Source organism: Sordaria macrospora, chromosome 7 (genome assembly GCF_033870435.1).
Source record: "Sordaria macrospora chromosome 7, complete sequence".
Taxonomy (NCBI): Eukaryota; Fungi; Ascomycota; class Sordariomycetes; order Sordariales; family Sordariaceae; genus Sordaria; species Sordaria macrospora.
Genome location: NC_089377.1, coordinates 673,145 through 690,479, shown reverse-complemented (window position 1 = coordinate 690,479; position 17,335 = coordinate 673,145). Strand labels below are relative to the sequence as shown.

Here is a 17,335-nt window from a genome sequence, read left to right as displayed (position 1 = left end):
GGTGAACCCAGCTCTTTTAATGATGCCGATGAGGTGAAAGATGAATTCATCTTCTTTAACCTGCAAGGAAGAGTGATTCAAGTATGCAAAAGGGAAAGCTATGCAGAACCAAAATCAGGACTGCTTTCAATGTCGTAAAAACAGGTAAGCGATAGTGCAAAGAACAAAACCACAAAAAGACAAAAAGAACATGTCCCCTCGACCGGAATCGAGCCGGTGACCTTTCGGTATACAATCTAGACAATTACAGCCGAACGTGATAGCCAACTACACCACAAGGGGATTTTGATTTGTTGTTGAAGTGGGGCAGAGAACATACTACCTAAGTACTGCTACCACATTACACTACTGATGCCAGAGGGTCTGGACCCGGGGGTTGAGCTTCATGGCCCTTTGAATTAGTGTAACAAAGCCATCGAATTTCGAAATGATCATCAGGTATATGAGCATGCTGAACCTTTCAAGTTTACCTGGAACTGTGGAAATAGTCGAAGAATAAGGAAGATCGATAAATGCGCACCAAACGTCAAATTCTACAGGAACAACTTCACCCGACATTTCAAAGACTCCAAAAATTAATTTTTTTTTTTTTCCTTTCTCAAGCGTCACCAGACAACTTCCCTTTCGGCGCTTTCGCACTTCATAGGTATTTCCAAACCCCCAAGCATGTGCCGACTCCCGACATCCGCAACCGCCCACCTCCCGTAGCACAGTTTGACAAGGCAGACACGACCGGCACCGGTCCTCCTACCGAGACATTCTTTGCCAGAGAACGAACCCATTCTCCTACCAGCAGTTAAGTAGTCCCAGGCTCCCTGCCCGTAACAGCATGTCTCACATGCACCTATACATGCCTCAGTCTTGCGGGTCTCGCGGATATGCACCATAGACATCCAGATTTCTTGTCAATTCTCAACTCTCAACGACCAATAGCGGGCAAACTGGGAGAACGGGAGAATCCCAACTAGTACACTACACTGTGCAGATAGGTACTGCGTCAATCACCACTTTTATCAACCTGTTAACCTCAGCCCTCTTCTCAAGCTCACCTATATACTAGGTACAAACCAGACACGAATTGGTTCTCTCCAATAGCCGATTTCCACAACCCACTTAGACCGTCTTGGCCATTCAACGGTCAGTGTTATGCATTGAAGATGTCTCGGTCATTGTGGGAGGGGTGTTCCGGGCTTTGATAGGGAACAAGGGTTCCGAGGAGTGTCTTGGGAGTTTTTCTGAGGAAGAAGGCTGAGAGAATGATAGATCTCATTTATCCCATGTATCACACCATTCACAGTTTCACACCATTCACACCATTGACATTCGCCTGCCATTCGACACCCCGACCCTCGAATCGAAAGCCCGATGACTTGCCTGACCTGCCTGAATTGTTCAAGCCCTCAAGCTCTCAAGCTCCCAAAACCCTTCCCCTCTAGACCCTCTTGAGTCTTGAGTCGCCGAAACGCCGACCGACCGACAGCCTCACCCAAATTGCCCGAACCGGAGCATGGTCCGCGGTCGGTAACTTTGGTGGCGCTTTTCACGATAGCTGACGAGCTGACTTCTTCAGATCGGCGACGAGTACATAGGACGCGGGGAAGACCTGGCTGGTCTGAGAGAGATGAATGGATGATGGATGGGTAGAAATGGCCACGGGATCATTTCCGGTCTAGACTCTAGACTAAGGAGGGGATGGGATTGGGAATTCTGACTGGGACTCCTTATCCAGTGGACGACTGGACGCCAACTGAAGGGCGACGGGAAGCGGGGGCGCACCGAACTGAAGGGGGCCTCGAATTGAATCCAAGACTGCCACAACCCCATGCAACTCTCACGAGCCGTGCATGTTGGAGTTTTGCGATTTGTGAGGACCAGCCTGTGATGATTGGTGGATGGCATGGGATGGGCAAACCCAAATGTCGAAATCTGCATGCTTCTACCACCGCCAGAAAGAGGGACTGAGGGAGGGAAGAGGTCGAGATCGACAGAAACAACAGCCCGCTCGGAAAAGCTCCATTCCCAGCCACTGGTTTTATTGCAGCCCTTCTTTTCCTATTCTCTAGCGAGTCTAGCTGTCAGTTAGCTTGTTTTCTTGGTGGCAGCGTAGTCCCTTGTAATGTAGTGTAGTGGTTCAGTGATTGGATTGGAGAGGCCACCAAAAGACCAAAGAACATTTCGGCCTGGGCCCTGGAGAAAAAAATATCTCTTGCAGCAATTGCAGGCAGTCCGGGCCCGGCAGAGCTACTTACTGCGGACGTCGTAAACCGCATCGCATGCTTTGGTGAATTGTGGCTGGTCGGCTTCTCAGCCGGAAAATATGGAGCCCAAAGAGGCCCTGTTGGCCTGTTGCGACTATTGCGACTTAGGCTCTCGTGGCACCAATGCCAGCAGAGGATCATCCTCGACCGCATGTCGTTGAGGGTCGCAACCATCACGGCTTTCGGGGCAAAGACGCCGTCCAAGAGGCCAGTTTCGTTACTGACGGTCTCAGCCCGAACCGCAGAGGGCCTCTTGAATCTTGATAAACCCAATGATCGCCACTGGGGTCCGCCATCCCAAGGTTGCAGCCAGTGGAAGGGCATCCATCCTCGAGATTCTGTTGGATCATGAAGCTTTTTCATGGGTATCACCGCATTTTCCAGCATTCCCTGTCTTTGGAGCTGAGGGACCGGGGTTGCTTTTGGCGCCAAGTCCAATGATTAACCCTTATCGGGAACGGAATAGCCGCATGTGGGGGCTGGTTCTCCTTTCTAGACTCGAGAGACCGGATGGGCTTTAAAACTCCAGAGCCCTCTCTCGGGGGGCAAGCCCAAGCTGGGCTCTCGCCCTTGGGAAGTTCTGTGCATATCCCTTCCTTCGAGGCATCATCACCGGAGTTTTTCGAGGTTATAAGCCTCGCTCATCCATCGACATCCAAGCTCCAGCTGCCGTCCCAGGATCAGGATTCCTGATCAGCGGTGAACATGGGCGCCTATACTTCAGTACAGCAGTGCCTTGAGCACTATGGAGTCACGATAAACTGTTCTGTAGTTTACGCACCCGACAACCAGACCGTTTTATCCGTGGGAGGAAACAGACCCGGAGAGTTTAACCCAGATCCAGATATTGCGGGTATCGGTGTAAGGTTCCCCAGAGTCGATGGACCCTTTCCCCGTACAACTTGTATGTGGACACCAGCTTACACATACCCGTGTCTTTAGATCCTCGGAGCCTTCGTCGTAATAACGGGGTTCTCGTTACTAATAGCCTTCTTGCATGTCTTGTGGCACTATGCCAAGCTGATGAAGCTTAAAAAGAGACTAACAGACGAGTAAGCCATACCTCGGCGAACGAAGCGCTTTGCAGCTGGTGAGGTCGCTAACCACTTGCTCAACAGAGAAAAGGAAAACAAAAGATGGCAGCTGAGCATTGGTGGCTTCTTTGAGATGCTCATCATCTCGTGTAGTGATCAGCAGATTTTCACCGGTGCGGCATACGCCATCACGATGCGCTTCGCCAAAGCATGCTCCATCTCGGCTTACCACTACAACGTTATCTCGAATATGCTGTTACTCACCTGCGCCACACACTTGCTGACCCTTCTTGTGTCAAAGCACTACTGGGAGCATCCCTGGGTAGCTGGAATCCGGACGGTAGCGACGGCGCTGTTGTATCTTGCGACGGGTATTCTTCTTTCCACCCAGGCCGCCCCGGGGTCTGAGCTCGCCTTTCCGACCCAGGTTCCTAAAGACGACGACAAATGGAGCACCCTCCTTCTACCAGCCGCCTGCTTCCAAGGGAGCGCTGCGCAGTTTGGGAATACCTTGCAACAGTCCTTCCAAGGAGCCGGACTGTTCAAGGTGGGCGACCGTATCACCGGATGGACTCCATTCGTCATTCTTGTCCTATACTACGTCCTTGCCAACATCGTTACGCTTGGTAGGGTCGTTCGTGCAGGACGGGAGAATGGCGGAAGGCGGGAAAAGTTTTGCAAGTGGTTTGTGGACGTGGTAGGGACGAAGAAGCTGAAGTGGGTGAACCGTATTGGTGGACAGGTCTATGGCGTGTATCTCTTGGCTGGCCTGGCAATTTCGGGATACACGATGGCTTCGTCGTCCGAGTACATTGCGATGCTTCGGCGTTGGGTTGACCGGTCAGGATGGATTCAACTCTTTGATGGCACCAACTCGGAGAACGACCCCAAGTCCTTCGGTCAGCTTGTTCCTCTTCTGATGATGACACTCACCGTGTTTACCTTTTTGCAGATGTTGAGTGGTAAGTGGTCTTGTGTCTGTTCTTCGGTTTGCTCATCAGCTAATATCTTTTCCAGAGGCCATAACGATCAGGAAGTTGAAGAATAATCAGCGCGAAGAACTTCAAGACGTGCGGCAGGAGTTCGAAGACCAACTGGAAGAGGCAAGAGCGAGCTCGATCAAAGTCCAAGAAAGTGGCCTAGGCAACGGAAAGCGACCTGAGGTACACGAGAAGGAAGCGTTTAGCAGGCAATTCGAAGCAAGCGGAAGCCAGGCTTATGGGATGAACGCCCAAACGCCATTGTCGCCGGCTCCGATGTACACCATGTTCGCCAACCCATCTTCCTCGAGCGGCGCTCCGTTCTTTGTCTACGCCGCACCACCTGGGTCGCCGATGGCAACACCCGATTGGGCATCCGTGACACCGCAGCAAGGGACGCCGATGCACTTTGTTATCCCGGCGCAGTTTGTAGCTGGAGCGTTTCCGATGACCAGCCCTGGAAACGGAAGTGCGCCCCCATCTCAAGGGTTCCCTTGGAATCCTTTCAGTCCTGGTCCTGCTCCGACATGGAATGCGCCTGGGCCGAGCAAGCCTTCACCATCCGATGATCCGTCGTCTCAGCCGGAGCCGTCAACGAAGGCAGAACCCGAAATCACCACCAAGGATACCAAGCCAACACCGGTTGTTTCCGTGTATGATGTGAACACCACACCGTCTCCGCCATCGAGATCCTCGACAGTTCCCACTTCAAAGTCGGACCCCTCCGATAATGAGGGGCTGACGCCTCATCCAGCAAACCTTCGAAGGGCTGATACCGATTTGACGCTGATAGGGCAACCGAGCTCGAATTTGGATGCTGGGGGCCAGACAGGTCGGCAAACGTCGGGACAAGGCTTCGAGGGTGTTGCTGCGGATCCCAACACGCTAAGTTACTTTCCGGCAGTTGCGATCGCTGAGGCAAGCGTAGAGGAAGAGGGGCAGGAAGCAGAGAGAAGGACTGGCGAGGGTGATAACGCGGGAGGGACTGGATTTGAGGTTGGCAAGGCGATGTAGGGTGTCAATAAACAGCGAGGCTGAAAGGACATTGTGGAACCAAGGCCACTGGATAAGGGAATGAAACATGCATGGAAAGGTCTTGGACACGATCTCGTTGGAGTTCTGGGATTTGGCTTTTTGGGGGGAATGTGTTACGATACCACGGATTAATGACAGGAGTCTGGCCATTTAGCGCATCGGGACGCGGGTCTGACTGGTGGTCGGTCGAGGATTGGAATTTGGCTGGCATGACGTCGAGTGATGAAATTGAAGAGGAGCAAGGCTCCGATGCGATGGAGGGTTTGAAACTTTGCTTGTCCCCCACCAGAGAGGGCAAGAGCGTGGGAGATTGGGGGACACAAGAGGAAGTGGGAGTCGGTGGGAGGCAAGTGGGGGCTATGTGTGGGGGAGGGGAAAGCGGGGAAATGCCCTTGCCTCACATACAAGTACCTAGAAATTGGGGTTCGGGACGGGAATCTCTGGGGAACAGGCCTTGACCCCGCCTGCCCCAGCTCTGGGATCATCACCAAATGGAAGAATCTCCACCCCACCTTGGCCTTGACTTGTAGACCCCCGCCGAGAGCGCTCCCGTAGTCCCGTTCATCTCGTCCCCCGTTCCTTCCCACTGACCAACTCCAGACGACGGCTCATCAACATCTCCTCATCCCATAAAAGACGAGCCGAATGAGGTCAACTCCCACCCGCTTCCTTTCCTACATCAACTCGCATCTTTCTGCAGCAGCATCACTCGCATCCTCCTCCAAGATGAAGCTCCTCTACCCCACCTCTCTCAAGCTCGACGTTTCCCAGATCGAGGGTTTCCCCTCCGTCACCCTCCACCCCTACGACGTCAAGGCTCCCATTCCCGAGGAGCACGTTGACGCCGAGGTCCTCGTCACCTGGACCAACTCCTCCGACAACCTTAAAGATGCTGTGAACCGTTTGACCAAGCTGCGCTGGATCCAGTCCCTCGCCGCCGGCCCCAATGACGTCCTCAGCGCCGGCTTCGACACCTCCAAGGTCGCCGTCACCACCGGCTCCGGTCTCCACGACCGCACCGTCGCCGAGCACACCCTCGGTCTTCTCCTCAATTCCGCCCGCAGGTTCTACGAGATGCGGGATTATCAGCTCCAGGGCAAGTGGCCCGGCCACCTCGGCGGCCCTCAGCCCGATCGCCCCTCCGACAGATTCACCACCCTCCGTGACGCCCGTGTGCTGATCTGGGGTTTCGGAAACATCGCCAAGACCCTCACTCCCTCTCTTGTGCAACTTGGATCCCAGGTTCGCGGAGTTGCTCGCCGCCAGGGTGTCCGCGATGGCATTGAGGTCTACTCGGAAGACAAGCTTGCCGAGCTTCTACCAGAGACCGACGCTCTCGTCATGATCCTCCCCGGTGACCCATCCACAAAGCATGCTCTCAACGCCGAGAGGCTGAAGCTCCTCCCCAAGCACGCCTGGGTCGTCAACGTCGGACGTGGCACCTCCGTCGACGAGGATGCCCTCTACGATGCTCTTGTGGAGGAGAGGATCGGCGGTGCCGCTCTTGATGTGTTTGAGACAGAGCCTCTTCCTGAGCCAAGCAAGCTCTGGAAGGCACCTAACCTCATTCTCAGCCCACATGCGGCTGGTGGCAGGCCACAGGGTGCCGAGCAGTTGATCGTCGAGAACTTGAGAAGGTTCTTGGCTGGTCAGCAATTGAAGAACCTCATTTAAGCGTTTTATTGTTTGTTTCTGGGAATTGAAAAGGCAGTAGCATTTGTGGTGCAAAAGCGATCTGTCAAATGGTTGAAAACAATATACCATGATTAGACCATCAGAATCATTTACCATGCATATGTTTTGCTTCCTCAGGTCGTTGTTATCGCACTCCCAAACACCCTTTTTCAAAACTTCTTGTGTGCACGCGCTTCGCGTCAAGTTGTCTCCGACAGCCCTATTTTTTCCCGGCTTGCAGTTCAGCAAATTGGCAAAGAAGGCTTACCAGAAAGTTACAGGCTCTAGACACTCGCACTCGCCCGCCGGATCGCATTCATGCGCGCAAAGCCTGATGAAAATTCCCGACGATTGGACAGCTCAGGAAGACACTGGACTCGAAGTGGCTATCCACTTTTGGCTGCTGAAGCACCATCTCCGATGCCCTGAAAAGGGCTTTCATGAGGCTCGGTGCGACTTTGTCATCATGACTTGGACTGCGCCTTTACCAGTCGTTGCTCCTGGCTCGTTGACCGGGTCTTGTGTATGGTCCGCAAGCACTCCTGCTCTTCTCGCCAGATTCTTATTGGATTTGCTCTTTGGCTGCCTCCTTTTAGCCTGCTGTATTAGTGGCACACTCTTAATGGGTCGGTGCTGTCATTCACGGCAATGTCTCTCCCATTCGTGGGAGGAGAGCGGTGCGTTTGCGCACATGTCTTTGGGTTGCATGCGCGATGAGTTGTTTTGCTCTTCACATGGGCCACTTGTCGTGAATTTGTCTTTTTGTCTTTTCCAGTGCCAGTGGTGCTATCCGTCTGCGTCGTTTGGTAAGGCGATGATTTGCCTCAGGCTGACGATTGTGTCCCGGGTGCATACTTGGCATGGATTTCTTCTACGATGCCCGTACACGTGTCAGACTTTTGTGTTCAGGTTAGAACGGATTTACAGCTTGGTTGGACATACTAGGAGCTGACACGTGCTTATACAGGATTGATGGTTGAGGCCGTGAAGAGGTACTTGGCTTAAACTAATATGTGAGTTAAACGTGGCTCTTCAGGTGGGAAGGACTTGCTTTTGCGATAACTTTCACATAAGAGCTCATCGAAACATGGCCTCAAAAGCAGTCCAAGCGTTCACTCTTTTGTAGGCAAGTGATCATCTCAATCTCATCGAGGCATAGGCGACGCAGTATCACGGTGTTCTTTCTTCGGACCCTTTTAGCGCTGGGCTCCAAAGCCACATTCTCAATATTTCCCCGCCACATCTCGAAGGCACACGTTCTCTACGACTCTGACCGAACCTACATTGTTTCCTCCGACCAAGATCTAGTTGACCGGTCGGCACTGGCCACTTCTTCCACCGGTATTCCTAAAAACGAAACCCTCTCTACGGCATTCCAATATCCATAACGCACTTGGTCCCCGGCCATGAACGACACAGCGACACACGGCCATCCCATGGCTATGTCAACAGTAATGACAGGCTTTATGCCAGGCCCACATTGTGGCCGAGGGACTATGGAAATTATCTGGATCTGCCTCTCCACGACGACCCTTGCCATTTGGGTTTCACTCCACCTATATGTCGATTCGCCGGAGGCTTCCAAACTGTCTTTGCGTGCAGGGCTTGAGAAGTTCCGGAACGGAAACACGCTCGACATGTTTGATCCATCAACAGATTGGCCTCTACAATGGCGGAAGCCATTTGAAGCCGTATTTACGATCTGGTTTCCCGAGAATTCCGTCACGGCCTCCATTGTTGATCTTTTCTGGGCTATTCGGTGGAAGCGACGCATTTCAGCCATCCCAGAGTTTGGGAAGTTCAGCCTCCGACAATCGTTCATCCTCGGCCAGGCTGGGATATACTACAAGGCTGGAGCTGACAGGCGTCACTTCGAAATTCTTAGTCCCTGGGAACTTGAAAAATTTGCGCGGAATGGCCAGCTTGTGTTCGAAGATCTTCCTTCAAATGAAGAGCTTGATGATCGCAGCAAAAGCGATCGCCTTCTTAAGTCAATTTCGGTTTTCCAGACCTTGTGGTTCTTTGCCAACATCATATACCGCCTTTATACCGGTCTTCCAATTTCGTTACTCGAAGACCTGGCCGCAGCGTACGCATTCTGTGGTCTTGTCCAGCTTCTCGGATGGTTTCGATGCCCGCAAGATATATCACAGCCCTTCTTTGTCGAATTGAAGAACCCGCCTGACAACTATGCGTCCTCTTCTGATGATTCTAGCACAAACGGGCGAAGAGATATTTGGTGGGATGTTAGAATTGCCAAGTGGCCATTGGTGGAGTGCGTTGTATTTACACTTAGTGCGGCCGTGTTTGTTGGCGTTCATCTGGCTGCTTGGAACTACCGTTTTGCGTCTGTCGTAGAAAAGTGGCTGTGGCGTTCTTGTTCCCTGGCTACACTTCCTCTTTTATTTGTCGTTTTTATCTTCGGCAACTATGAATTCCAGTGGGACTGCGAAAGCTATTGGCGATATCGGGTATACAAGACCATCACAGTTATCTCGAGTTCTCTGTATTGCCTGGCACGGCTGGTTCTGATCTCGTTGGCATTTGCTGCTTTCAGAAAGGCCCCTGTGGGCATCTACCAAGACGCGAGTTGGACGGATTTAATACCGCATATCTGAAGGCTTCAGACCAAGAGGGGGGCTTTCCCATTTGCTAGGAAGCTGTTCTTTCATTGTCAACGATGGACAAGCAGTATAATCTTCCCACTCGAGGCTCGGGGGAAGGAGGGGTCAGTTCAATTACTCAGACAAATGGTAATTCCTGTCCAGCTGCTCTAGTCTCGGACAATATGAGGTTCAGGAAATTCACCTGACTGATTCACTTCTGCGATCCCTCCGGCGTCCGCAGCCCTATCAGACAGGTCTGCCAATGCAGCTTGCTCCCACCTCCTCGAATCTGCCTTCCTATTCCCTTGGGCCTTCCTCCGCAAGCCCATCAAGCTGCTGATCATGCAGCCTGAGCTGCTTGTCAAAACTGGAAATGGTTGCAGCCAAGTCCATTGCAATCTGGACCAGGCGATCCAGAACGAATGTTGCTTGGCCAGAATTTTGACATGGTATGGTTGAGTCCCTCCACTTCAAAGATTGGTTCTTTGCCTTTTCTATGGTCCCTTCTATGATGAGACCAGACACAAGATTTCTGGCGAGACTTCACAGCTGGGCTTTCCTACATAATATGGCTGTCCTCCTTAAAGACGGCAAGATCGAATCACTGCTGGGATGTGCACAGTTGTAGATCACACTTGAAGATGACTTCCTTATAAGTCTGGCTCATTGGTGGCCTTCCTCAAACGCGGCAAATACAACTGGGTGACAGCAATCATAGATATGCAAGAGCGAGACAACCTGCGGGCCTCTGTGGCAGTCGTTACCCACCACGATTTATTTGCTGTATCTGGTCCAAACTGCGGAGTTGTCTCCCTCTCCTGGATTCATTTTCCTGACAACCATCAATTCCAGTCGGCCAATTACACATGGTTCACCTTGCTTTGCTTTAGTGTCGCTCTCTTGGATTCAGTCACCTGTAAGCTGCTGGCAGGATGCCAATTCATTATCGAAAGATCCTCGCCTTTAAAAAAACGTCACCACTCCTCGTCAAATGGAGGCCACACCCAGTTCTCTGGCTTCATTGACAACGTCTTACCTACCTACCTCTACCCAAGCTCTTTACTTTTCAATTTCCAGATACCAGACCACTTCCTCTCTGTTTGTTCAGGGCATGCCTTGTTCAAAATGAACAGCACAGCAGCTGCACCAACAACTACAGGCTATGTGCCTGAACCTAACTATGGCCGAGGCACCCTACGCATCATCTGGAGTTACTGGACAACAGTATTTCTCTTCGTCTAGACCGCGTACCATCCACAAGTTACGAATCCCGCCGAATCTAAAGGAACATGGTCCAAACGCAAGTCTTAGGCGGCACGCACGTATTTCTACATGCCCGAAGTGGCGATGGCTAGCAGTCTGCAACAACCCTGCACGGCGTCACTCTTGAAGCGCGACATGTCTGTTCTTCCGGGGTTCAAGAATTTCAGCCTTCGACAAGCATTTCTACTTGTGATCGGAGGGGTGTACTATGAAGACCCTAGCTCAGGCCCTGATCCGTCAAGTCCACGTCCTGAGCCCTGGGTTTCACCCTCTGCAAGTTTTTACGACGACGCACAGTTAATAAATATTTTCTTCAATGTAAACCGCGAGAGCCAGAAGAGCACCAAGCAAAAGAACCCAGAAAAGGTGAAAGTCCCCAGAGTACAAACGTTTGGACGAGAGACGCTGCGCGAATTTGCAGCGACTCGCTAAATCAAGCAGGAGCAGTTTCCAGGGAATCCGGAAATAGATAACCGCAGCAAGAGCGATTGGGTTCTCCAATCAATCTCCATTTTCCAGACGCTCTGGTTTCTCGCAAATATCATCTTTCGTCTCACACTTGGTTACGAGATAACACTGCTTGAAGATGTCACTGCAGCATTCGCGTTCTTTGGCCTCATTCAACTTCTCCCCTGGATCCGGTGCCCCCAGGACATACGCAGACCATTTCTCATCACGTTACGGAGTGAATCAGAGCGACAGCAGGACTGTTACAGAATGGAGCTGCCTCGGGTTTCATTGTCCCAGACGTTACTGATTTCCTGGGGGTTACGATCTCAGCCACGCGATGTTGAGCTGGAAATCGCCGCTCTTCCGGGGTAAAGACCCTCGAAACACCATCACAACGTGGATTCTGAAAAAGAAGTTAGGCAACATGGCCATCTTCGGCTGGTTCACGTTGAACATTGGAACACTGGCATTTGTGGCTATACCTTTCTGAGCTTGGAAATATTTCTTTGAAAGTGTGACAGAGAAGTGGCTTTGGTGGTTGTCTTTTATAGTGTCATTTGGCTTTATATTCTTGATGCTGCCTCTAATCCCTTACTTGAACCGGAAATCCACAAGAACGACGGACTCCAACGCCCCAAAGGCCGTCCATACGGAGTTCGATGAAGAGGAGATAGTCAAAGAACTCTCAGAAAACATGGAAGCACTGGCCTTGATCGTCACGTTATGCTACCTCTATTCGCGTGTCATTTTAATAGTGTTAGCTTGCATAGCATTCGGAGAGGCACCGGTGGGCATCTACAAAGAAGGAAGCTGGACGACTTTCCTACCACATCTTTGATATCGAGAGAAGCGAAGGAAATTGCGGCGAGAGTTGAAGGCGAGAAGGTCATGAGAGGTTGACTAGGCTTTTGATATGGGAGTACCTACCCGTACCCTATAATTTCCTCTACGTGCCCTGCGAATTTTGAAATATTTCATTTTTGCCGTCCACCATAACTCTATACAGCCCAGAATATTGTAACCCAAGACAACAACGCATGACAGTTGGATAATGGTCTTCTAGATTAGCTTCAAAGGATGGTATTTGAGAGCTTTGCGCGAAGAAATTTAGGTATCAAATGATGTTGAATAGCTCAATATCCTCAGAAATACCCCCACTCGAAAGCTGTGGCCTAGGCTAAGCGAAGAATTCTGTAAATTCAGTAAGATAGGGTACGTGTAGGAATGCGTTGGGTGCGAGCAGGTTTTCCCTTTCTTATTGCGACATCTCAATGCCTGGTTTCCTCAAAATCGATTTAGGGTTATGTGTGATGGTTGATGTGTTTCCAAATTGAGTTGTTGATCGTGGCACTTGCCGACGTCCTGAAGGTCCTTGTCGGCGTGAATTGAGCACGTCAATTTCCTCATTACTGGAGACCCTGCTGATGTCAAATGTTGAACAGACGTGCTTGAAAGTCGGCAGTTAATAGTTTGTTTTACTGGATAGCTTTCACCGATTCTCATACATGAGGTCATGAGGACGCTGAGATGTTGAAGTGGGGACATGGATCGGGGATGCCAATATGCGGGTGCTACAGGGCAGGGGATGGTTCGACGTTCTTGTACCTATCGTAGCGTATTACTAATGCCAACCGCCTAAAACCCAGGACATTAACTCAAATGGGAGGAGACATCCTGAGGAGTGGAAAAGGTATTCCAGAATGTTTGCGACTGGTGTTTGGCAGTCGCGATGGTTTCTTGGAAGTTGGGCCCAAGTGGACATTCCCGGCATCAAGTACCGGGGCCCTGAGCCAACGTGTTTGTTAGGCGGGGAACTTTGGTAGGGGACTTTGTGATGACCTCCACAACTCATACAAGAGCACTCCAAACGCCCATTCTTTCGTTTCTTCTTTCTCTTAACTTATACATCTATCGCAAAACCCTCCTCCCGCTTTGTTCCATCAGAAAAAAAAAAAAAGGAGCCGAAGAAAAAACAATGTTACAACCTTATACCCAAGACCAGCTGGATCGCTATTTCCGGCATATCGGATATTCGCCGAAGGATGCCGAAGACGACCTCGGCAGGCTCGCCACGCTGCAGCTACACCACATGGCCCGCGTTCCATTCGAGAGTTTGACTCTGCATTATTCGAAACACCACCGATTGTCACTGGACCTGGAGGACCTCTATGAAAAGATCGTCGACAGGGGGAGGGGAGGGTACTGCATGGAGGTCAATGCGTTCTTCGGGGCTGTCCTCCGCAGTCTTGGTTACACACTCATTAACGTAGGAGGGAGAGTGAAGGCAGGCGATGGGGAGTACAAAGGATGGTTTGTGGTTACCGAAATCTGTAGGAAAAGCATCATGCACTAACGAACTAAATCCCAGGAATCACATGGTCAACATCGTGACCATCAACAACACCCGATATCTAGTTGACGTAGGATTCGGTTCCAACGGTTCAGTTCACCCAGTTCCCCTGGAGCACAACCGCATCTTTACCACAGTTTCTCCCGTTCGGGGGAAACTCGAATACAAAAGCCTTTCGCAACACACAGACCAAGCCAGCCAAAGGATATGGGTCTACTCAACGCAGGAAAACCAGTCCGCGCCCTGGAAGGAAATGTACTGTTTTGCCGCCGACATGGAGTTCTTCCCCACTGATTTCGAAGTCATGAACCTGTCGACCATGACCAGCCCGCAAAGCTTCTTTGTACAGACCGTCATGTGCATGTGGCTTTTGCTCAACGACGACAGCCACAATGACAGCGACGACGAGGACGACAAAAAGGAACGGCAGCCTGGACCTGGACCTATAGGCGTGCTAATCTTGCACAAGGACTATGTCAAGAGGAGGATAGGCGGCAAGTCTGAGATCATCGAGCACTTTGAGTCAGAAGAGCAGAGAGTCGAGGCTTTGGAGAGGTATTTCGGCATTGTGCTTACGAGAAAAGAAAGGGAGGCAATTCGTGGCTTGCCAAGCGAGTTAAAGACGAGGTGTGGGCATTGTTAAGTGGTGATTTCCTGGGGTAGAGGGTTACACAGGAGGTTGGAGTTAGAGGAGAGCAAGGCTTGCCGTCGTCTTTTCGAGACTTGAAGACAATGTTGCAAAAGTTTGGTACCCAATCATCTAGGGAACCAGCCAACTCTGGACATCTGCCGGATATGCGATGTGCTTCTCACATCCATCACCCCCACACCACACCCACCATCAAGTCGCCTGGACAGGACGGGATCAGACAAGCGAGCTGTATATGCAAAGACGCGGATGCCGAAAGGATGGCACGCAACCTCAAATCCGCGAAATCCTACGAGATTGGCGAGAGTTTCCCCCGCATTTCTTTTTTCTTCCAAGCCACTCGACTTTACAGTCGACTTCCTGAACCTGTTTTTCCTCGGATTTACCACACCATCTTCGGGCTTCGGGAAAAAGCGATAGCAAGACATTCTTCTTTCGGTGCATCTTCGCCAGAAGGCGTTCCAGGACAGGTATACCGACACCCTCCTTTGGCCCTTACGACTGGTTGGAGCACATCTCATTGGTGAGGGGGGAATAGAGGATAGACATGGAACCCTTATGAAGTACACCATATCATCCCGTCTTCTCACCCAATACGCCAAGATGAGAGAAGCCTTCATGATAGTTTCTGTGACAAACGAGGTTTACACACCATGATGACAATCATCTTCAGCTTATCTCGGTCCATTGAGAGCTTCACATCATTCAGAAAACTTTTCCCTCTAACCGTCTTCTCACCTCGCACACCCAAGAACACGGACCACGGGCCACGCGACTCAAGCTCTTGTTGTCCTTGCAGTTACCGATCGACTGGTTTCTGGATCCCTTCACTGTTTTGTTTGCTGTTGTCTTGAATTGTTGCACATGCATTGCTTCCGAGTTCCGACCTCACATCCTGTACAGTGTAGTTAGTGTATACCAAATAGAAGGCAATCTGATATCATAGGTAGTCTTTCTCGATATATGTACGCTAACTTTGGCAGTAATCAATACGCTCAACACAATAATCATCACTCATTCCATCATTCTCATGAAACATTCTCATCGCAGTGATTCACCTCACCTCAAAACTCGTCATGTTGCACTCCCTCCATCTTCAACATACCTTAACCTACCCTTCCCCCTAAATCAAAGCCAGCGCCCCAGCAACACCAACAACCCCTGCCCACAACCAAGCCCCCCTCGTCCCAAGAAGCCTGCCCGCAGCATTCTCATCCTCGCCCGTCGCGCTCGGCGAGCTTTCTGGACCATCCGTTCCCGTAACAATCGTCCCATTCTCCGTACTGCTCGCCGTCTTCAGCAAAACATAGATCTCGCCCGTGGAATCACTCGTCATCCACAGTCTCTCCTCCGAATCAAACGCCAACCCGACCGGTCTGAAGCACTTATCCGGGCACACCGAATTATCTTTGTTTACAATGATATCCTTTAGGGCGTCGCGGCCGTTTTCAGCTGACACAGTAGGTTCGCCGGTGGCGGGGTCGAACTGGATAGAAGAGAGGCGGTAGCCGACGGGGTTCTTCTTGTCGAAGGAGCCGCGGAACGTGACGTAGGCGACGTCGCCTTTTTGGGGGGAGAACTTGATGTCGATGGGCGCGTAGTGGGCCGGGAAAGTCAGGCGGGGCGCGACGTAATCGGAGGCGCAGGTTTCGTCTGTCAGCTTGTTGCCGGAGACGGTCTGGGCGTTTTCCTCCTCGGTGATGGCGAACTGCGAGCCGATCTTGAGGTTGTCGTTCTCGGGGATTTCAGAGACATCCCAGACGGCGAAGCACTTGGGGTAGCCGTAGTTGCGGCCCTGTCCGTTGGTGGTGCCGTTGAGGTAGCCAAAGAAGTTGAGCTCCTCGCCCGGGTTGTTCTCGTGGATATCCTTGCCGTTGCGGGTGACGCCGTCGATGGAGTTCTCCACGGCGTAGATGCCGCCCGTGACGGGGTGCTCGCCGACGCCCACCGAGTTGCGCAGGCCCCAGCCGAGCACGATGCCGTCTTCGTTGTAGTTGTAGGCCTTTGTGGAGCTGGTCAGGTTTGAGATGTCGAAGGCGCGGATCTGGGACAGGCCATTGTTGAGGACCTCCGCTTGGGCCTCGTTGCCGTCGGCGCTGCCGCGCGAGACGAGCAGGTAGCCATCTTCCTTCTGCGAGAGGAGGAGGGTGCGGGTGACGAGGTCGTTGTTGCTCATGTTGGTGACGATCTCGCGCTTGCCGCTAACGGTGCCGGCCTTGGAGTCGTAGTCCCAGGCATAGACGGCCGAGGCGGATGAGGCGTAGAGGATCTTGCCATCTTTGGAGAGAGCAATGCCGTGGTTCAGCTGGGAAATTGTTAGTTATCTTGCTTCTTCGATATCCGAAAGGGTACGTACCGTCTTCTCATCGATGAGCGTCTTGGACTCAGAAACAGAGATACAAGTGCCTCCATTGTCTTTGAGCGTATGACGAGTGATACCCTTTCCGCTCTCGACAACCAGCAACGCACCCGAGCTGTCAAACTGAAGGCTCCGGGGCTTGGTCAACTCGCCGGCGATCAGTTGTGCTTGCCATCCGGCCGCAACAACGGGGAGGTCATAAGATGGGACAAGAACTTTGTCGCAGCTCTGAGCAAGGGCAGTGGCTGAAAGTCCAACTGCAAGAGCCGCTTTGGCAACTCGGTTGGTCTTCATTGTGTTGATATTCGAATGGAACACGCGGTGACTTGAGTATCAACCAAGCAAGTGTATGATATCGATGTGTCTTGTCTCAGGGAAGCAACGGCCCGGTACAACAGAATAGCGAGAAAGAGATGTCAGATGAACAGACAGATGGATGGGATGTCGGGTTCAATAAGGTAGTAGATGGGCCATGTGAGCACACATGTAGAAGGGGTGCATTCGATGCGGGTTATAAAAGCTCGCTCCTAAATAACATCTCGAACCACAAGGGCGGTAACATACATACACCAGGCTAGTGACGACCGCACAACCAGGATTCGGCTGCTGAAAGAGGAGGCCATTTTTCACAGCTCCGACTTACCGCACAAAACGCCACAAAGCAACGATAAGACGCC

At 51.6% G+C, this 17,335-nt stretch overlaps 4 protein-coding genes and 1 non-coding gene across 5 annotated transcripts; 3 read left to right on the top strand and 2 right to left on the bottom strand.

The window, feature by feature from the left end:
• Window positions 1-193: 193 nt before the first annotated feature.
• Window positions 194-282, bottom strand: SMAC4_14063. The gene is given in 2 exon segments: window positions 194-229; window positions 245-282. It is a non-coding gene; the product is annotated as a tRNA-Tyr (tRNA).
• Window positions 283-2,668: 2,386 nt separating this feature from the next.
• On the top strand, window positions 2,669-5,286 carry SMAC4_09302 (uncharacterized protein; the record flags this gene model as incomplete). The annotated part of the gene is made up of 4 exons (XM_003345033.2): window positions 2,669-3,119; window positions 3,201-3,310; window positions 3,377-4,254; window positions 4,310-5,286. Exons 1-4 carry the CDS (start codon window positions 2,964-2,966, stop codon window positions 5,284-5,286), a joined length of 2,121 nt encoding a protein of 706 aa, XP_003345081.1. The 5' UTR covers window positions 2,669-2,963.
• A 666-nt stretch (window positions 5,287-5,952) lies between these two features.
• Window positions 5,953-6,981, top strand: SMAC4_09303 (uncharacterized protein; the record flags this gene model as incomplete). Its single annotated transcript, XM_003345034.2, has 1 exon — window positions 5,953-6,981. The coding sequence occupies one exon, from the start codon at window positions 5,953-5,955 to the stop codon at window positions 6,979-6,981; it is 1,029 nt and encodes a 342-aa protein (XP_003345082.2).
• Window positions 6,982-13,265: 6,284 nt separating this feature from the next.
• Window positions 13,266-15,198, top strand: SMAC4_09304 (uncharacterized protein). The gene is made up of 2 exons (XM_003345035.2): window positions 13,266-13,610; window positions 13,669-15,198. The coding sequence occupies exons 1-2, from the start codon at window positions 13,276-13,278 to the stop codon at window positions 14,291-14,293; spliced, it is 960 nt and encodes a 319-aa protein (XP_003345083.1). The 5' UTR covers window positions 13,266-13,275; the 3' UTR covers window positions 14,294-15,198.
• Window positions 15,199-15,214: 16 nt separating this feature from the next.
• Window positions 15,215-17,144, bottom strand: SMAC4_09305 (uncharacterized protein). The gene is made up of 2 exons (XM_003345036.2): window positions 16,656-17,144; window positions 15,215-16,604 (listed from the first exon to the last, which is right to left on the bottom strand). The coding sequence occupies exons 1-2, from the start codon at window positions 16,950-16,952 to the stop codon at window positions 15,423-15,425; spliced, it is 1,479 nt and encodes a 492-aa protein (XP_003345084.1). The 5' UTR covers window positions 16,953-17,144; the 3' UTR covers window positions 15,215-15,422.
• Between the last annotated feature and the right edge of the window lie 191 nt (window positions 17,145-17,335).

What these genes read in the sequence shown, in the direction of transcription:
- SMAC4_09304 (XM_003345035.2), top strand. Translation starts at nt 13,276, where the DNA reads ATGTTACAACCTTATACCCAAGACCAGCTGGATCGCTATTTCCGGCAT. An exon ending in GATGGGGAGTACAAAGGATG is followed by an intron (nt 13,611 to 13,668) that starts GTTTGTGGTTAC and finishes ACTAAATCCCAG; the next exon opens with GAATCACATGGTCAACATCG.
- SMAC4_09305 (XM_003345036.2), bottom strand. Translation starts at nt 16,952, where the DNA reads ATGAAGACCAACCGAGTTGCCAAAGCGGCTCTTGCAGTTGGACTTTCA. An exon ending in CGCTCATCGATGAGAAGACG is followed by an intron (nt 16,605 to 16,655) that starts GTACGTACCCTT and finishes ACAATTTCCCAG; the next exon opens with CTGAACCACGGCATTGCTCT.